Source organism: Galeopterus variegatus, unplaced genomic scaffold (assembly GCF_000696425.1).
Source record: "Galeopterus variegatus unplaced genomic scaffold, G_variegatus-3.0.2 Scaffold142, whole genome shotgun sequence".
NCBI classification, from domain to species: domain Eukaryota; kingdom Metazoa; phylum Chordata; class Mammalia; order Dermoptera; family Cynocephalidae; genus Galeopterus; species Galeopterus variegatus.
This window is the reverse complement of record NW_007726253.1, coordinates 248,246-263,751: the sequence shown is the minus strand read 5'-3', so window position 1 is coordinate 263,751 and position 15,506 is coordinate 248,246. Positions and strand designations below refer to the sequence as shown.

General features: G+C 46.7%; 1 protein-coding gene across 1 annotated transcript in view; it reads right to left on the bottom strand.

The window, feature by feature from the left end:
- The window catches only part of VWA5B1 (von Willebrand factor A domain containing 5B1), a 37,128-nt gene that overhangs the window by 6,845 nt on the left and 14,777 nt on the right, over positions 1 to 15,506 (bottom strand). Inside the window, exons 8-16 of the mRNA XM_008590598.1 lie at positions 13,780 to 13,890; positions 11,408 to 11,610; positions 10,837 to 10,951; positions 9,628 to 9,813; positions 7,596 to 7,779; positions 6,553 to 6,743; positions 2,588 to 2,780; positions 1,790 to 2,116; positions 317 to 454 (exon numbers count right to left, since the gene is read on the bottom strand). Of these exons, the coding sequence (XP_008588820.1) occupies positions 317 to 454; positions 1,790 to 2,116; positions 2,588 to 2,780; positions 6,553 to 6,743; positions 7,596 to 7,779; positions 9,628 to 9,813; positions 10,837 to 10,951; positions 11,408 to 11,610; positions 13,780 to 13,890 (1,648 nt within the window). The remainder of the gene's footprint in view (positions 1 to 316; positions 455 to 1,789; positions 2,117 to 2,587; positions 2,781 to 6,552; positions 6,744 to 7,595; positions 7,780 to 9,627; positions 9,814 to 10,836; positions 10,952 to 11,407; positions 11,611 to 13,779; positions 13,891 to 15,506) is intronic.

The following is a 15,506-nucleotide window of genomic DNA, read 5'->3' as shown; positions in this document are numbered from 1 at the left end:
AGAAGCTGCATACTACAGCCCATTCTCTGAGCCTCTTGATGTATATATCATAGTAAAGGCTCTGAAGAGTTCTGCAGTAAAGAAAGCTTTTGAGCTTTATTTAATCCAGTGGTTTCTAATCTGGTATTTCCTATTTTTATGTGGGATGGCTATTCACAGAACATGAAACTAGGGTTCTGGTTTCTTGGAACACACTTGGGGAAGAGCTGATCCAGCACCCGTCCCTGCAGATCTGTGCTCCTTTGTGTCCCAGCCCACCTCCTCCAGTCCATGGGAGCTGCTTGGCCCTCAGGAGTGCCCTGCCTGCCTGCTTTACCAGAGTTGGGGTACTCCACCACGGTGGGCAGGTACCGGCTCTTGCTCATGTCCACAGGCACGAAGGCTGTGTATTTGCTGATGATGTTGCAGGCCTTGCTGGTGTGCACAGCATTCACTTGGTAGCGGTGGTTGGACCCTGTGGAGGGAGAAGCTGGGATCACTGTTTGAACCCAGAAAGTCCTCACTGACATGGAAGTTCTGGAAGCTAAAAGGAGGACTCAACAAGTGGTCCCCATCTTTGGGATTAAATGATCCCTTAAAATCAAGGGGTTGCCAACTTGCTAATTAGAGAAAAAATTAAAAAGCTATCGTTTCACAAAATAAAGGATATTTTAATGTAAAAAGGTAAGACATTATCTCAGAATAAAAGACAGCTACTTCTCTTAAATAACTTTAGTTGTTTTTTTTTAAACCCAACCTACTATGTTGCCTGTATTTTATATTTTAACTTTGTAGGTGTTTAATAGCAACCTTGCTGAAGGACTTTGTAAGTCCCCTAACTGGTGTTTGGGGACCACCAATCTGATCTATTTAACTGCTGAGAAGATTGAAAATCAGAGAGGTAGAGTTGCAAGCTCAGGGTCACACAGTGAGTTAGTAACAGATCTGAGATCAGGACTCAGGATGATCAGACCCCAAAGCCCAACCCATTCCACTGAACAGATGAGCAGTCTCCATGGCTTGCTGCCTCCGGAGGGCTGTGTAAGGAGCCAAGGAGATGAAGGTTGGGCACGTTCTTTGTAAACTGTAAGGTGATGTGCTCATGAGAAGGAAAAAAAGAAAACATGTAATATAGAAAAATACAAATAAAATGTAAACAATATAATATTTTACATAAATAGAGCATAAACCTGTAACACAGAAATAATATAACTATTCTCTATAACTCTATTCTCCAAATGTGCCTCATCAAAATTCCACCAGTCACTTTCTCAGGGACGTCTGCTCCAATTCCTGGGCTAAATTGCCCCCCCATCCCTGTTATGCAATCTCTTGGATCCCTGTATTTCTTCTTAATAGTACTTAGGACAAATGCACTCAGTTAATTATTTGTGTGCTTATTTGATTAATGCCGGCTTCCCTACTAGTCTGTGTCAAGTACTCATGTGTAAGAAAGGATGGGATTGTTTTGTTCACCGTGCTGTTCAGCTGGGGGTGAGGGGAGGCACCTGCAGGTAGCGATGGGGTGTGAGTGGGTGGAACAGTGGGCTGTGGCGGAGCGGTGGGTAGATGGAGGGGCTGGAGCCAGGGTAGGGGTGAGGAATGAGCCCGGGTACACGGAATGGAGAGTGGGCGGGGCGATGGGCGGGGCTGTGGGGAGTGGGCTTCCGGAGGTTGGGGAGGTAGGCGGGTCATGGAGAGTGGGCGTGGCTCGGGGCGGGGCTGTGGGTAGGAGGGCGGGCCCCGGAGAGTGGGCGGAGCTGCGGGAGGACACCGCCCACGGGAGGGGTTGCAGGCGCGTGGCGCTCACCTTGCTCGATCTCGCCCTCGCGCTCCGCCAGCTGCTCGAAGTCGCGGATGATGGCGCGGGCCGCCAGGTGGTGGAAGGTCTCGCTCCACAGGTCGGCGTCGTGCGCACCGCCCCGCTCCGTACCGGGGGGCTCGAGCTCGAAGCTCACTTCCCACTGCATGTGTTGGCTGTCGCGCAGGCCTTTGACCAGGGCCTTGCCCAGCACTGGGCTTGGGGTGGCGGGCCTGCCGGAACTGGCCCGCGCCTCGGACTCGGCCAGGGGCTCGGCCAGGGGCTCCCAGTCCGAGGACGTCTCCGTCTCGAAAGCGGAGGGGTGATGGGACGGCTCTGTGGGCGGAGGGACAAGAGGGCCGAGCGCTGAGCTGGGGGACAAATGGCCAACCCCCAGGGGACATCAGCCCTCCTCAGGAATCAGTCACCCCTAAGCAAGTACAACCCCCCCCCATCCCCCTCCAGGGAACAGACAGCTCCTTTCCTAGAACAACTGGGGTGGCATGGGCTTGTCCCCAAGAGAGGGACAGATTCACCTCCCAGGAAGCCAGTACCTGGGGTGGGGGGCAAATAGGATGCGGTAGGGGCACTTGGACAGAGAGAAGCTGCAGCCTCACAGGCCGCCCAAGAGCCAGGTTGAGTGGGGGAAATGTGGGATTGGTGAGGTCTCCAGGGAGGGCTGGGCTACAGCAGACCCCTGAGGGCACAGATACAGGCATCTGCCTTCTGGGCCTGTCATCTGAAGTTGGGCCACAGACAAGGATTCCTCCCTGTCCCAGTCAGATCCTGGACTCTGCAGACACTTACCTAGATCCCCAGGACTGCGGCTGTCTGAGGCAGGCTTCAGGCTGCGCCCAGGATCCAGCTCTCTCCAGGCCTGGGTGGCCTGGCCTGAGAGTAGGAAGGGCTGACAACCTTGGGGCAGGAGAGAGGGCCTGCGGGCCCCTGGTCCGTGGAGTTTGGGGCCCTGGCTCACGTCCTGGCCACTGTTCAGCAAGGGCTGGGGGTGCAAGAGGAGAAGGAGAAGGAGGCAGAACATCTGGTGGTTGGACCCTCCTTTCTCCTGGCCCCAGCCCCCAGCCACAGCTCTCTCCCTGGGCACCACAGCTCCTCCTGGGTCACTGCCCCTCCAATTCCCAGGGACACATGACCTAGTCTCCATTACCCATGAGAAACATAACCAACAATAATCCCAAACCATGGATAAACTCCAAACCATAGAAAATCATGGAAAAATCACACACCATGGATAATTCTAAACTGACTTATTTTTTTAGCCATAAAGTTTAAAACTTTTTTGTGTGTGCTTAAAATTATCAACCTTTTCCCTTATGTCTTCCCATATGTCATACTGAAAAGATATTTCCCACGCAAAAAATGTTCCAGAATTTTTGCGATTTCATTTTTGTTTGTTTGTGTGTTTAAATTTTTGTTTCACATGAAATTTATTTTGGTGTAAGGAGATAGGAACCAGCTTTTCCTTGATTTTCCAAATGGTACAAATCACAGCATCATTTATTGAATACAGTTTATCCATTGAGTCCCTGTGGTTTATCCATTCCCCACCTCCATCCTGACAAGACTTTCATGCACATTTGGTTTTATTTATGGACTTTCTGTTCCGTTTGTTGGTTTAATATATCTATTCTTGTGCTGGTACAAACATCAAAAGGCAAGGGATAAACTGGGAAGTATATTTGCAACACAAATGACAAAGATCATTTTCAAGAAAATGCTCTTATAAATCACTGGTGGAAAAAGATAAACTTAATGGAAAATTGGGTTAAAGGCATTTACAGGCAGTTTATAGCAAAAGTATCCAATAAACCCATGAAAAATGCTCAGCCTCATGAAAAATTAGAGCAAAGTAAATTAAAACAAGTTACAATTTTTTTCCCATCTTGAAGATTGACAAATATTTACACGTTTGATGACACCCAGTATGGTCAATGGGGAGACAGGGTCTCTCATGGACTGTTTGTGGGAGTGTAAACTGATACACACTGTGGGAGAACAGCTTAGCAATGTGCTGTCTAGCGACAATTACAACACACAATCCCACTGTTAGGAATTCAATCCTGTGAAAATACACAAGGGTGCAAATATCTGTGTGCAAATACTGTGTATTTGCTGCAGTGTCGTAAAAGTAAAACTCCAGAAACTCTAAATATTCATCAGCAGGGGTTGGCAAATAAGTTCAGGCAATAGAGCACTACACAGCACTGAAAAGAAAGAGGTAAATGTCTTCATATCAATATGGGAAGATGTTCACAATGAAACTTATTAAAAAAAATAAATTGTGACTTCTGTATTTTAATTGTGGTAATGATTACATGACATGTGTTTGTCAAATCTCATAGAACTATTAACAAAAAGTTATTTTACTATATATAAAATGTGAATTAAAAAGACATTTAAAAAGTAAGTTGGATAGCCATTTGTATAGGTGATTATTAAAAATATATACATGTTGTGTATGTATGTGTATTTGTGTGTGTAGTATTTCTAGAAGGAAACATTCAAAGCCCGATGGGTCTGGGCATAGGGGAGGGGGACTTTTATGTGTACTTTATACCTGGCTGAATGGTTTGAGGGTTTGTATGGCAAATGCTGAGTAGTATTACTTTTGTAAATGAAGAATATTAAATTAATTAAAAATTAATTTTGAGGGCCGGCCCAGTGGCGCACTGCTACAGTGTGCCGCTTGGGAAGCGTGGCGGCGCTCCCGCTGAGGGTTCGGATCCCACATACAGGCCGGTTCCCGCTCACTGGCTGAGCGAGGAGCGGGGGCAACACCGAGGGTTGCGATCCCGTTGCCGGTCCCGGTCCGGTATGGGCGCGACACTGAGGGTTGCGATCCATTGCCGGTCACGAAAAAAGACAAAAAGACAAAAAAAAAAAAATTAATTTTGAGCTTCTGGGACCATATACATCCCCCGGTAGGGGGAGGGGGTGAGGAAGCAAAGACACTTACTAGGTGTAACAGAATTTTTTAGGCCAACAGTTAACCCCAGGGTCTTTTTTATCCCTATCAGTTATTTACTGGGAAGGGGACTGTGCCTCTCCATTAAATGGGTGCTACCTTCTTGTCTTTTGGGGCCAGAGGTCCTAGGGATGGTACAAGGGTGTGAGAGAAGGAGGAGACTGGTCACTCTCAGGATGGCCTCAGTGGGAACTGGTACCCGGCCAGGGCTGGTGGGTCCCAGGGGATCCCTAATCTCCCTTCCCCCCCGTTGAAGACTGGGATTCACCACTACCACCCCCGTCCCTCCTCACCAACACCACCACACTGGGTCAGAGAGAAACCAAAGCTGCTACAGTTTCCATAGCAACAGATGAGTCTAAGATCCAGTCCTTTGCCTAGCCAGAGACTCTACAGAGGATAGTGTGTGTGGTGTGTGTGTGTGTGGGTGGGTGTGTGTGTGTGCAAGTGTATTGGGGAGACTCAGGCCAGGGGAAGAAGCTGGACAGAAGAGGGGGAAGAGATGAGCAAAGATGGGTCAGAAGAGCTAAGGAGCAAGCAGGAGAGAATTAAAGAGAAGCCAACCTGCCCAGAGCTCTCAGCAAGAAGAGCCGCCATTAAAGGACACCTACTGTGTGCCAGGCACCTTGCCAGGCACTTTATCTGCCAGTGGCTGGGGGAGTCCACCACTTGGAGTTGGCTCCCCATAAATATCTGTTGGTGGATGTTAGCTCAATCACCTGCATAGGCTCTTCTCCCCATTTCGTAGGTGAGGCAGTGGGGACAAGAGAGGTCGAGTAACATGTCTGAGCAGCAGAATCTGCCTGACTCCAAGGCCATGCCTTCCAATTGCCTCAAGTGGTCCTTGGCTAAGCATGAAGAAAGAAAAATGTGGCAGTGTCCCCACCCTTGGGGAATGTAAGGGATTAAGTATATGTGGAGGGGGGGGGGGGGAGAGGGGTTGGAAGTGGGGCAGGGCATCCAAGGCAGAATGAAAAGGCTGCTTTTATGGTACCACAGGCTCATAATGACAAATCAACAAAAAACACATTCTTAAGAAAATGGGTTAAACCACTAGTTTAGGACAGTGATTCTCAACCAGGTGATTTTGTCCCCTGGGGACATGTAACAGTGTTTGCAGACATTTCTGATTGTCATAACTAGGGGTGGTGGTGTTGCTGGCCTGTAGTGGGCAGAGGCCAGGGCTGCTGCCAAACATTCTACAAGGCATCAGGACAGACTCTGCCCCCAGCAAAGAATTATCATATCAGTAGCGCTGAGGTTGAGAAACCCTGGTTTAGCAGGATAGTTCCTACTGTCATTTTAACTCTTAAATTCTCTCTGCCCTGGGTGAATGTAAACCCTTGAGATTCACAGGATGTACAGTGTGAAGGAGGGGGAAGACACGGGCTTTGAAGGCAGAGGGTCCCGGGTTTCAGTCCCCTGACTGGCCATGTGACCCTGGATAAGTCACTTTGCCTCTCTGACCCTCAATTTCCACATCTGTACCGAGTGGGGGTAGCTGGCCCCCAAACTCCCTCCCCTCTCAGGGGTGGTGTAAAATCAAATGAGAGAGAAGATACAGATGCTCCTTGCCAACTGGTAAGTGCTATGTTCAGGGAATGGGTGATCTCTTTGACTAACGGGTGTCATGATTAGGAAGGTGTTGTTGGGTGTTAGGCAGCTGAAGGTCCAGGGTGTGGCTTACTTTGTATGTAGGTTGTGGAAAGGCCCCTGTCCATGTAGTTGAAGCATGAGACCCAGCTCTCCTCAGCCTGTGTCTCCTCCCCAACCTGCCCTGCTCGGGTACCTGCAAATCGATCTGCCACCACTGGACATCTGGGCTGGTCTGAATAGTGAGGTCCTGCAGCTTGGCTTTACGCAGTGGGTATCTCCTGGCAGCCACTGTGGGGTCACTGGCTGTGGTGGCTCTTGGAAAGGGCTTGGAGTTGGTGATCTGGTTGGTGCTGTATGCTCTTCGTCGCCGGGAGAAGTCCAGACCTGGACAGGAGTAGTGATAGGGAAGCCATTGGGGTAGAGGATGGTGGAGAAAGAGAGAGACTTGGAAACTTCTTAAGTTCTCCACTGCTTGCCTAGTAAATATGTACAGGTGCCTCACCAGGCATCCAAAGCCTGGCCTGATCTGGCCCCCATCTTTCTTCCCAGCAACTCTCTTTTCTGCTCCTTTTTAAAGGTACAATGTGCTCCAGACAAACTAGTGGAGTAACCAATTGTGTATGCACTTCCACGTGTCACACCTCCATACCTTTGCTCAAGCAGAATCTGCTGCCTGGAGCCTCCTCTCCTTTCCCACTTCTCACAATCAGTCCACTTACTAAGTCTTTGTTGATAGCTTCTAGCACGTGTGCTCTTCTCTCCCTAGGATCCCCATGGTCAAAATTTTCTGCAGCCCCTGTCACTCTGCTTTCTATCAGAATTAAGGACAGTCGTTTCTCTCTCACTAGATGAAGAGCTCCTGAAGGGCAGGTGCCATGTTTGAGTCATCTTTGCTTCCCATACTGCTCAGTACCTAGCCTTCGTAGGTAATTGGTAAATGCCCTTTGAATGTGAACTAACACTGTCAAGAGGCTTTGGAGTCAAATAGGTCTAGACTCTTTATCTGTACTCTGCTTCTTTCAAGCTCCATGAGCTTAGCCAAGTTTCTTAAATTCTCCAAGTCTCAGTTTGCTCCTCTGTAAAATGGGTACAATACTACCCACCACTGCAGCTGCTAACTATTCAATGAGATTATTTTTATAAAGTGCTTAGTATGTAGCAAGTGCTCAATATAAGGTAGCAATCATTTTGAACTCCCTGCAGAAGAGAGCAGGACAGAAAGAGCAGCAGACCAACCGGGATTGGTGGCGGAGTCTCCACTGACTAGCCGGGCATCTTTGGCCTGCCCCAGACTGAAAGGTGTTCCCAAGCTCCTGGCACAGTCTGCACTGTCTGGGCCAGTTCCCTCGTCTTGAGAGTGGTAGAAGACGGAGCTGCCAGACTCCTGAGAGTGCATCATGCTGTACCGCCGCCTCTTGTCCTGGAGGAAGGGAGAGAAAAGAGGGCTGAGAGTGAGTCTAGACATCAGGAAGGACTTTCACAATGCAGAAAGGGGTGTGAGCAAGGTATTGGGGGTTCCATCTCTGAAGAACTGTTGTTTATATTTTTAATCATTGATTTCATTCTTTAAACTTTAAAAAAAATGTAATTCTAAATAAATGCCACTTCTGTCTCCAAATAGGTAACCAAAATTAACAAAATGAACTAATGTTCCTTTCATTCCATTCTCCATGATATAAGCATATATAAATATATGAATAACACATTAGCTTTTGGAGATCATTTTTGTTTTATAAAAACTGGACCATACTACTTACAAATATCAGTAACTTGAATTTTGCACGTGAAACATTCTGGAAATCCTGCAGCAACCATTCTCTTTAACATTTGACTGCACAATATTTCACCACCCCTTATTGATAAGCATTTTCTTTGTGGCCATTTACTTTTGCCACCATAAAAAATGCTACGATAAATCCTCAGACATAAATCCATTACCTCACTTTTATTTCTATGTGTTAGATTCCTTGGAGTGGGATTTCTGGGTTGAAAGGTTTATGTATGTCTAATTTTATTTGTTATTTCTAGATTGCTTTCCAGGAGAGCTGTGACAAGTCATGTTTATACCAACAACAGATGAAGGTACTCTTTATGCAACATCCCTAGCAGTAGCAGGAGAAAACTTTTCCAGTTTCATGGAAAAGAAAAGGAGAATGGATTTGATGACTTTGTAGGGTCCCTTCTAGTGGTAGGATCTGTTGATGATCTGGTGCCTTCCAGACTTCCAGAGAGGGCCTGGACTGTGCAAAGACTTGGTCAGCATTTTGTTTAGCATGTTCTTCCTATAGCTGAACACTCCACTCTTCATAACACATTAACTGTTACCCTGATCATGGTTCTAAGGAAATTCCATAACACTAAAATATCTGGAAATTTCACACAAAATTCCATTTTCTCTTGAAAAATTGGAAATACATTTAACAGGGTTCCCATTCCTGCATGGCAGCAATTTCTTAGAGCCGAGTAGGGGCTGCTCAATTTAGACAGGATGTGTGCTATCCAGTTTGCCACATTCCTCACCACTCCTTCATGCATCTCCAACTATAAACTCAGTAGTAGCTGATATCAATCTGGCATGTGCCCCGTTTATTTTTACACAAGCCGATTTAATTTATTTTATAACCCTCTAGGCATTGAGTTTGTGACTTCTCAAAAACAAAATAAGATGAGAAACTCTTTAAGGGAGAATGGAGAGACTCATTAAAGAGGAAAGATGGGCAAGGAAACAGATTCTCAAGCAATCTTCCACATTTTAGCATGACTCCCACCTCTCTTTGAGAAGTTCTTTGCTTTTCTCCCACTTCTGCCACCAAATATGAGGGAATTATCTATATAAATAAATGAAACACAAACTCACCTAAGGAGATATGAACTGACTAGTGTGTTTGGAAAAAAACAAAACAAAACTGAGTGCAGTTGTTCTTGAACTGAAGTGTACATCATGTCCCTTAGAGGAGATTATATAAAATGCAGATTTCTGGCTTTATCTTTAGGGAAACTTATTCAACAGAGCTGAGTTGGAGCTTATTTTGGAGCTTATTTTAAATAAGTTCCCGAAGTGGTTCTGCTGCAGGGGCACTTTGAGGTGGTGGCATCCACCTAAGCAATGTCACCTTGATGGAATACCTGTGGCTTGGCAACTATACCCACAACTGTAAACCCAGTTCTAACTAGTTCCTAGCTGCCAAAATAGTCTTTCCAACTAAAGATGACATGTGGGCATGAGTTCTGGACCCCCATTGGCCCCTGGAACTTCTAGGATACTTACAGACCTGGGATTGGAGATGTACAAGGAGGCATCACACACAATGCTGTACCCCACCAGCCGTTCTCCAGGGAAAAGGGAGGTTGTGCTGACAGGTGAGATCAGGACCTCGGTGGTTTCGGGAAAGACCCACTCCACAGTCACATCACTTAGGACTGGGGCCATGGCCTTCTTCAAGGATTTGACAATCTGTTGGGCAGGGTCAGAACACAGGGGAATGTGTGAGCAGGGGTGCACACAGATGAGGAGCATGAAGAACATGTAGGTGTAAGCTGGAGGGGGTGTGAGCAGGGACAGCAGGACTTGAGATGGCTTGCCAAGCAGTGGGCACACTTCTGAGCTCCTTAGACTCCTAGAATGTCAGAGTTGGGGCAGATCTTTGCTGTCATCTTCTCTAAGCTTAAAATGCAGTTAGGTGACAACTTCCAGATACAGTGCCCAGCTTACAAGCTAAGACTGCACCTCTCCCTGGAAGCCCCCAGCCAATGGCTCATCATGGCAGAGATACTAGTGCCTGGCTGTTTCAGCCCTACACAGTCTCTTTGCTGCAGAGCTCCCCACTGGGTCAGCTGAGCCCTTGCCAGAGCATCGCAATCTAGGGCTCTCCCTGCCCAGTTTGGCTTCCCCCCTTTCCTTTCATAGGAGTTGGATCTGCCTCATGGCCTAAAGAGTTTTCCTTTCTGCTTCCTCCTCTCCTGTCTTTCACAGACACTATCCCCCAATAAACCTCTTTACCCTTAACCCCAGCTCTATCTTTGCTTCCTGGAGGAACTGACTGACAAGAGGATTTTCCAAGGGCTGAATTATTCGTGCCAAATGTGTAGGAAATAGAAGACTTTAACCTCCTTTAGTTCTGGACCATTTAAATACTTCTGAGCCACCATCTGTCATCATCAGGAATGTGGCCAGAAATGACCCCACTCTGTATCCATAAAGGCAGTGCTTACTTCAGGAGCCTCAATCCTTCCTGGCCAGTGGATGGAGCATGTGACCCTGTGGCTGGAGACCAGGAGATTTAGTGTCCTGAGGTTGCTCCAAGAGTTGCCTGCTCTGTGGCCTCCACCCCCACCAGTTCTCACTGGGGTGCAGTATGGCCTAGCAGAGAGCTCAGATTTAGGGTGAAATCCCAGCTCTACCACTGAGCTGCTGTGTGACTGGTCTGGACCTCTGAGGTTCCAGCACTGGAAGGGACTGGGGGACCCTTCCACCTACCTTGGGTTGCAGCCGCTCCCCCTCCACCAGGAACTCAGCACTGCCCTTGGACACAGATGCCAGCCCTTTCACCAGTCTGTGGCAGACATTGGGTCCAATTCCAAAGCTATAGCACCTGGTGGGAGAGGAGGAGAGAGGCCGCTACTTCCCATCCTCTCTGCATCTCTGCCCCTTGATGTAGAAAGGGGCAGAGCATGATCTGGCACAGCCGTCTCATAGTTGGCCCTACCTGCAGGCAGAAGGCAAGGGAGAAGGGAGAAAGGCTGTCAGTGGGCTCTTGCATGCACACAGAAGCAGCCCATGGACTCTCACCCAGCACAGAGTCAAAGCAACCTCTTCCAAAGCTGCCCTTTGGGAGTTGTATGCAGAGGTGTGGGTATCTCACTCTCCTAAACTTTTGATGAGACAAGACAAACTTTGAAATCAGACCACACCATCCTGGAAGCAAAGTACTAAGGAAATTGCGGGTCCTGCCTAGTCCCTCTGTCATTTTCCACATTTTGCTCTGGTTCTGGTACCCCAGCCCTAGGCAGACTGGATAATCAAGCCCTAGACTCCAGCTTAGGCTTACCTGATGGAGAAGGCATGGTTTCGCACCAGCTCTAGCACCTTCCCAGTGTTGTTGATGGCGCCGTCAGTGATCAGGAAGAGGAGCCGCGGGTGACCTTGGTGCACTGGCTGCCGGAGGATCCACTTGAGAGGGGAAAGGATATTGGTGCCACCCATATCAGCCCGCATTCTCTGGATGTTATCACAGGCCATGGCCAAGCTCTCCTGCAGAGAAGGACCACAGGCAGGGGCAGACAGTCCCAAGGGTCACCACATGGCACAGAGACTCTCAGCCACCTGGAGGACAAGCCTTTTGTCTTCCTAGATCTTCCTTCAGCCTCACTGGAGCTGGTCCATGCTCCCATTGCATCCCTGCCTCACCCACGGGAAGAACTGATGGCCATTTATTTGTTGTAATCCTGCCCAATAGCACACCATAGAGATGTCTGAAATGCTGCCATTTGTGGTATATTGACTTAATATTGCCCTTTCTGGGTTCCTCTTTAAAAATCTGAGCTCCCTGGAAAAGGGAACACATGAAGCCTCTAGTTCCTCAGCACAAATGAGGTTTCCTTTTCTGATGAGCGAGGCAGGTGGTGCGGTGGGAAAAGCACAGGACTAGGAATCTTAGGATTTGAGTTTTGAGCCTGACTCTGGCACCAACTCCCCATGATACCTTGAGGAAATCGTTTCCACAATCTGGGCTTCAGGTTTCCTTCCTGGACCAATACTGTGGGACCCAACTGGCACCAGATGGATGTCATTGCAGCAAGAGTAGGTTTCCCACTGGACACAGTGTCCTCCTGCTCCCGGCCCAGGAAGATGCTCTTCCAACATCTATGCTTGGAGGGGACTTATAAGTATCAAAAGTCTTGAGGTGTGTATGTAGCTTTTGAACCAGAAAGACTAGGAATTAATCCCAAGGGAATAATTGAGGATACATGCAAAATCGATGATACAAAGTTAACTAAATAAGAAAAAGATGGAAACAATGTAAATGCCCAGCTGTAGAGGTTTTGTTAAATAAGCTCCAATCCATCTGTGTAATAATATACTAGGAAGCCATTAAAGTTATGTTACAGATTAATACTTACTGGGATGAAAATATGTTCATGACAGACTTTTGTGTTAGAAAAGTAGGTTACAGAATAGTATGGAAAGCCTAATCCTATTTTTATTGAAAATGTGTATAAACTCATAGAACAAGGTCTGGAGGGATTTATACTGAGCTCTTAACAGTGTTTTATTCTTCTTTTTTTGTCTGACGTAATCATGAGAGATTTCTAAAATTTTATTTTTGATTATATTTATGAATTGTAGGACAATCAACATAATCTTGTCTTTTAAAAAGTTAGAAAATTATTTTTAGGCGAAAAGTGGCCCATACTCCTTCCCTCCCTCCCTCCCTCCCCCCCTCCCTCATGAAATCATAGAAAATCAAACGCTGTACATATTAAGAACATCCAACCACTGCCAATTATAATTTAGTCTTGTAAAGCGTACACCACCGCTGCCAAGTAAAGCTTCCTCTTGTGATGAAAACTTCCTGATATTTTAAAATTTGTTCACTGGGACACTAACAAGGCGATAAATAACAGATGTTCATCTTAACAGATGCTGAAACAGCATTGTTTGGCCAAATATGTCTATTTTTTCCATGTATGTTTAAAAATTTTTTTTCTATTGATTTGTTGCACTTATTATAATAGTCTTCTCCACCCAAGATTATAGAAATTTTTCCTGCACATACTTCTGGGACTTGTATGGTTTTGCTTTTTATATTTACACGTTGAATCTGTATGAGGGTTGCATTGATGGGTTGCTGTGAATTAGTGATCTAATCCTTCCTTCCTTCCTTCCTTCCTTCCTTCCTTCCTTCTTCTTTTTAGATCTGGACAGAATGCTTTAATTTTGAACATACTGCTGGGGCCACAGCCCTCTTATTTCAAATTGTAGCTTGAGCCTTGTGAGTTTCACTCCTCACCCGCTTCCGCCCCCACTCTCCCACCTACTTACTCCCCTGCCCCTTACCAGTCACTGCTTTAGCTCAATGTTGCATGAGCCTGTTGTCCTCATGAGACAGAGGCTTCAGTGAGTGGCAGGATATGTCCTAGGATATGTCCCTTCTACCCCCTCCCTCTACCCCATCTCTGTGTACACATATACTTCGATCAAAATATTTTACTTTAAAGAGAGGAGATGTCAGAAGGCTGAGATATCAGAAAACTGCCTAAACAGAGATAGCTTCTCTTTAGTTCTCTGCTTCTGGATGTGATCTGGGTTCTCTGTGGGTGGACAGCTTCAGATGCTGGCCCCAGGTTAACCCTCTTTCCTTTTCTCTCCCTTCCTCTGTTCCCCGCCCCCCTCCTGTTCCCAGCCTGGCCCCCTCCTTACCTCATTGTAGGTCTGGCTGTAAGGGAAGAGGGTCTTAAATGTAGATCCAAACCCAATGACATTGAAGAGGCAGGCTGGCATGAGGCTCTTCAGGGCCACCAGCATGGCATCCTGGGAAGCAAGAAAGTTGGATTTTCAGGATTCAGGAAGGAGTTATTGGCACTCTGCCACCACACACCAGCACTCTCATTCCCAGCACAGGAGCAGCCTCCAAACAGGCCTCTCACCCCTCTGTCTGCACCTCACACCTCCTTCTCCTTCACATCAAGAAATGTGCTGACACTGACCAGAGGCTGGACCGAAGCCATCATCATAAAACTTCTCATCCGTGTATCAGAGCTGACTTCCCAGAGCCATTCTATTATGGCTGGCCAGTTCCATTTCACCTCTTGCTGACCCTGAGAGGTAGGGAGAGCAGGAAGCACCCACTCTCTTCTGCCAAAGCAAAATTGATGGCTAAGGGAGGAAACTGGCCTGGTCCAGGTCATATTGTTGATGGACCAGCTTCTGGCCCTCATCCAGGGCCTTCTGCATCAGCATCATTAACTAGGGAAAAATCTCTAGGGGCAGTCTCTTTAGCTCATACTCGTCGAGTGCATAGGGTGTACCTTATGTGCATTATCTCACCAATCTTCACAATAACCCTTTGAGGCAGACACACTATTTTCCCATTTTATGGAAGAGAAGATTGAGACACAGAGAGGTGAAGTGACTTACAGATAGCAAATAGTTGAGCCAAGATTCAAACACATGTCACTTTGCAAATAGTGGACTCAAGATTCATGTCACTTTGCCTCCAAAGTCTGTGAACATTAAAGAGTCTTACCTATGTAACTATGTACCACCAGGAGACCTTATAAAGGTACATTGAAAAAAAAATGACAAAGTGGGAGGTGGAGGTGATGGCAGGAGAAAAGATGATGATGATGATATAACGCAATGATAAGTATCAAAAAATTACCATGTACTGAACATTGTATAATCACTTTGTATTATCTCATTAAATTTTTTTTAACGTATTATAAGATAGTGGTTAAGAAGATATGTTTTGAAGGTAAGCTTATCTGGGTTTAAACTATCTTTACCATTACTAACTTGACCTTGGGCTAGTTATGTCATCCCCTGAGCCACAGGTTGGCACACAGTAAACATTCAGTAAATGGCTATTATTACCAACCCAATAAGATATATATTAATATTAATACCTCTATTTTACAGATAAGGAAACTGAGGCTCAGGAGGGTTAAGAAACTGTGCTTGATCTCAAAACCTAAGAATACAACTGAGGTTTTCAAAACATAGCAACAAGATCTTTACTCATTTCAGCTCTTCTTTGGCACAGAGCTCAGGAATGAAGGCCTCTCCTTCACCCCCATATAGTTTATTAATGGCACCTCAGGGATCTCAGCATGGCTTCAGGGAAACAAGCTGTCATATTCCAGAATCTAGAAGGAAACAGCTGCAAGTGGATTCTGGCAACTTTCACACTGTACAGCCTTCCAAACTCCACAGACCCACACCCCTCTCCCATCCCCCTCTGCATACGTTAACATTTTTTTTTTTCCTTTTTTGTCTTTTTTCATGACTGGCAACGGATCGCAACCCTCAGTGTCGCACCCGTACCAGTTGGATTTTCAGGATTCAGGAAGGAGTTATTGGCACTCTGCCACCACACACCAGCACTCTCATTCCCAGCACAGGAGCAGCCTCCAAACAGGCCTCTCACA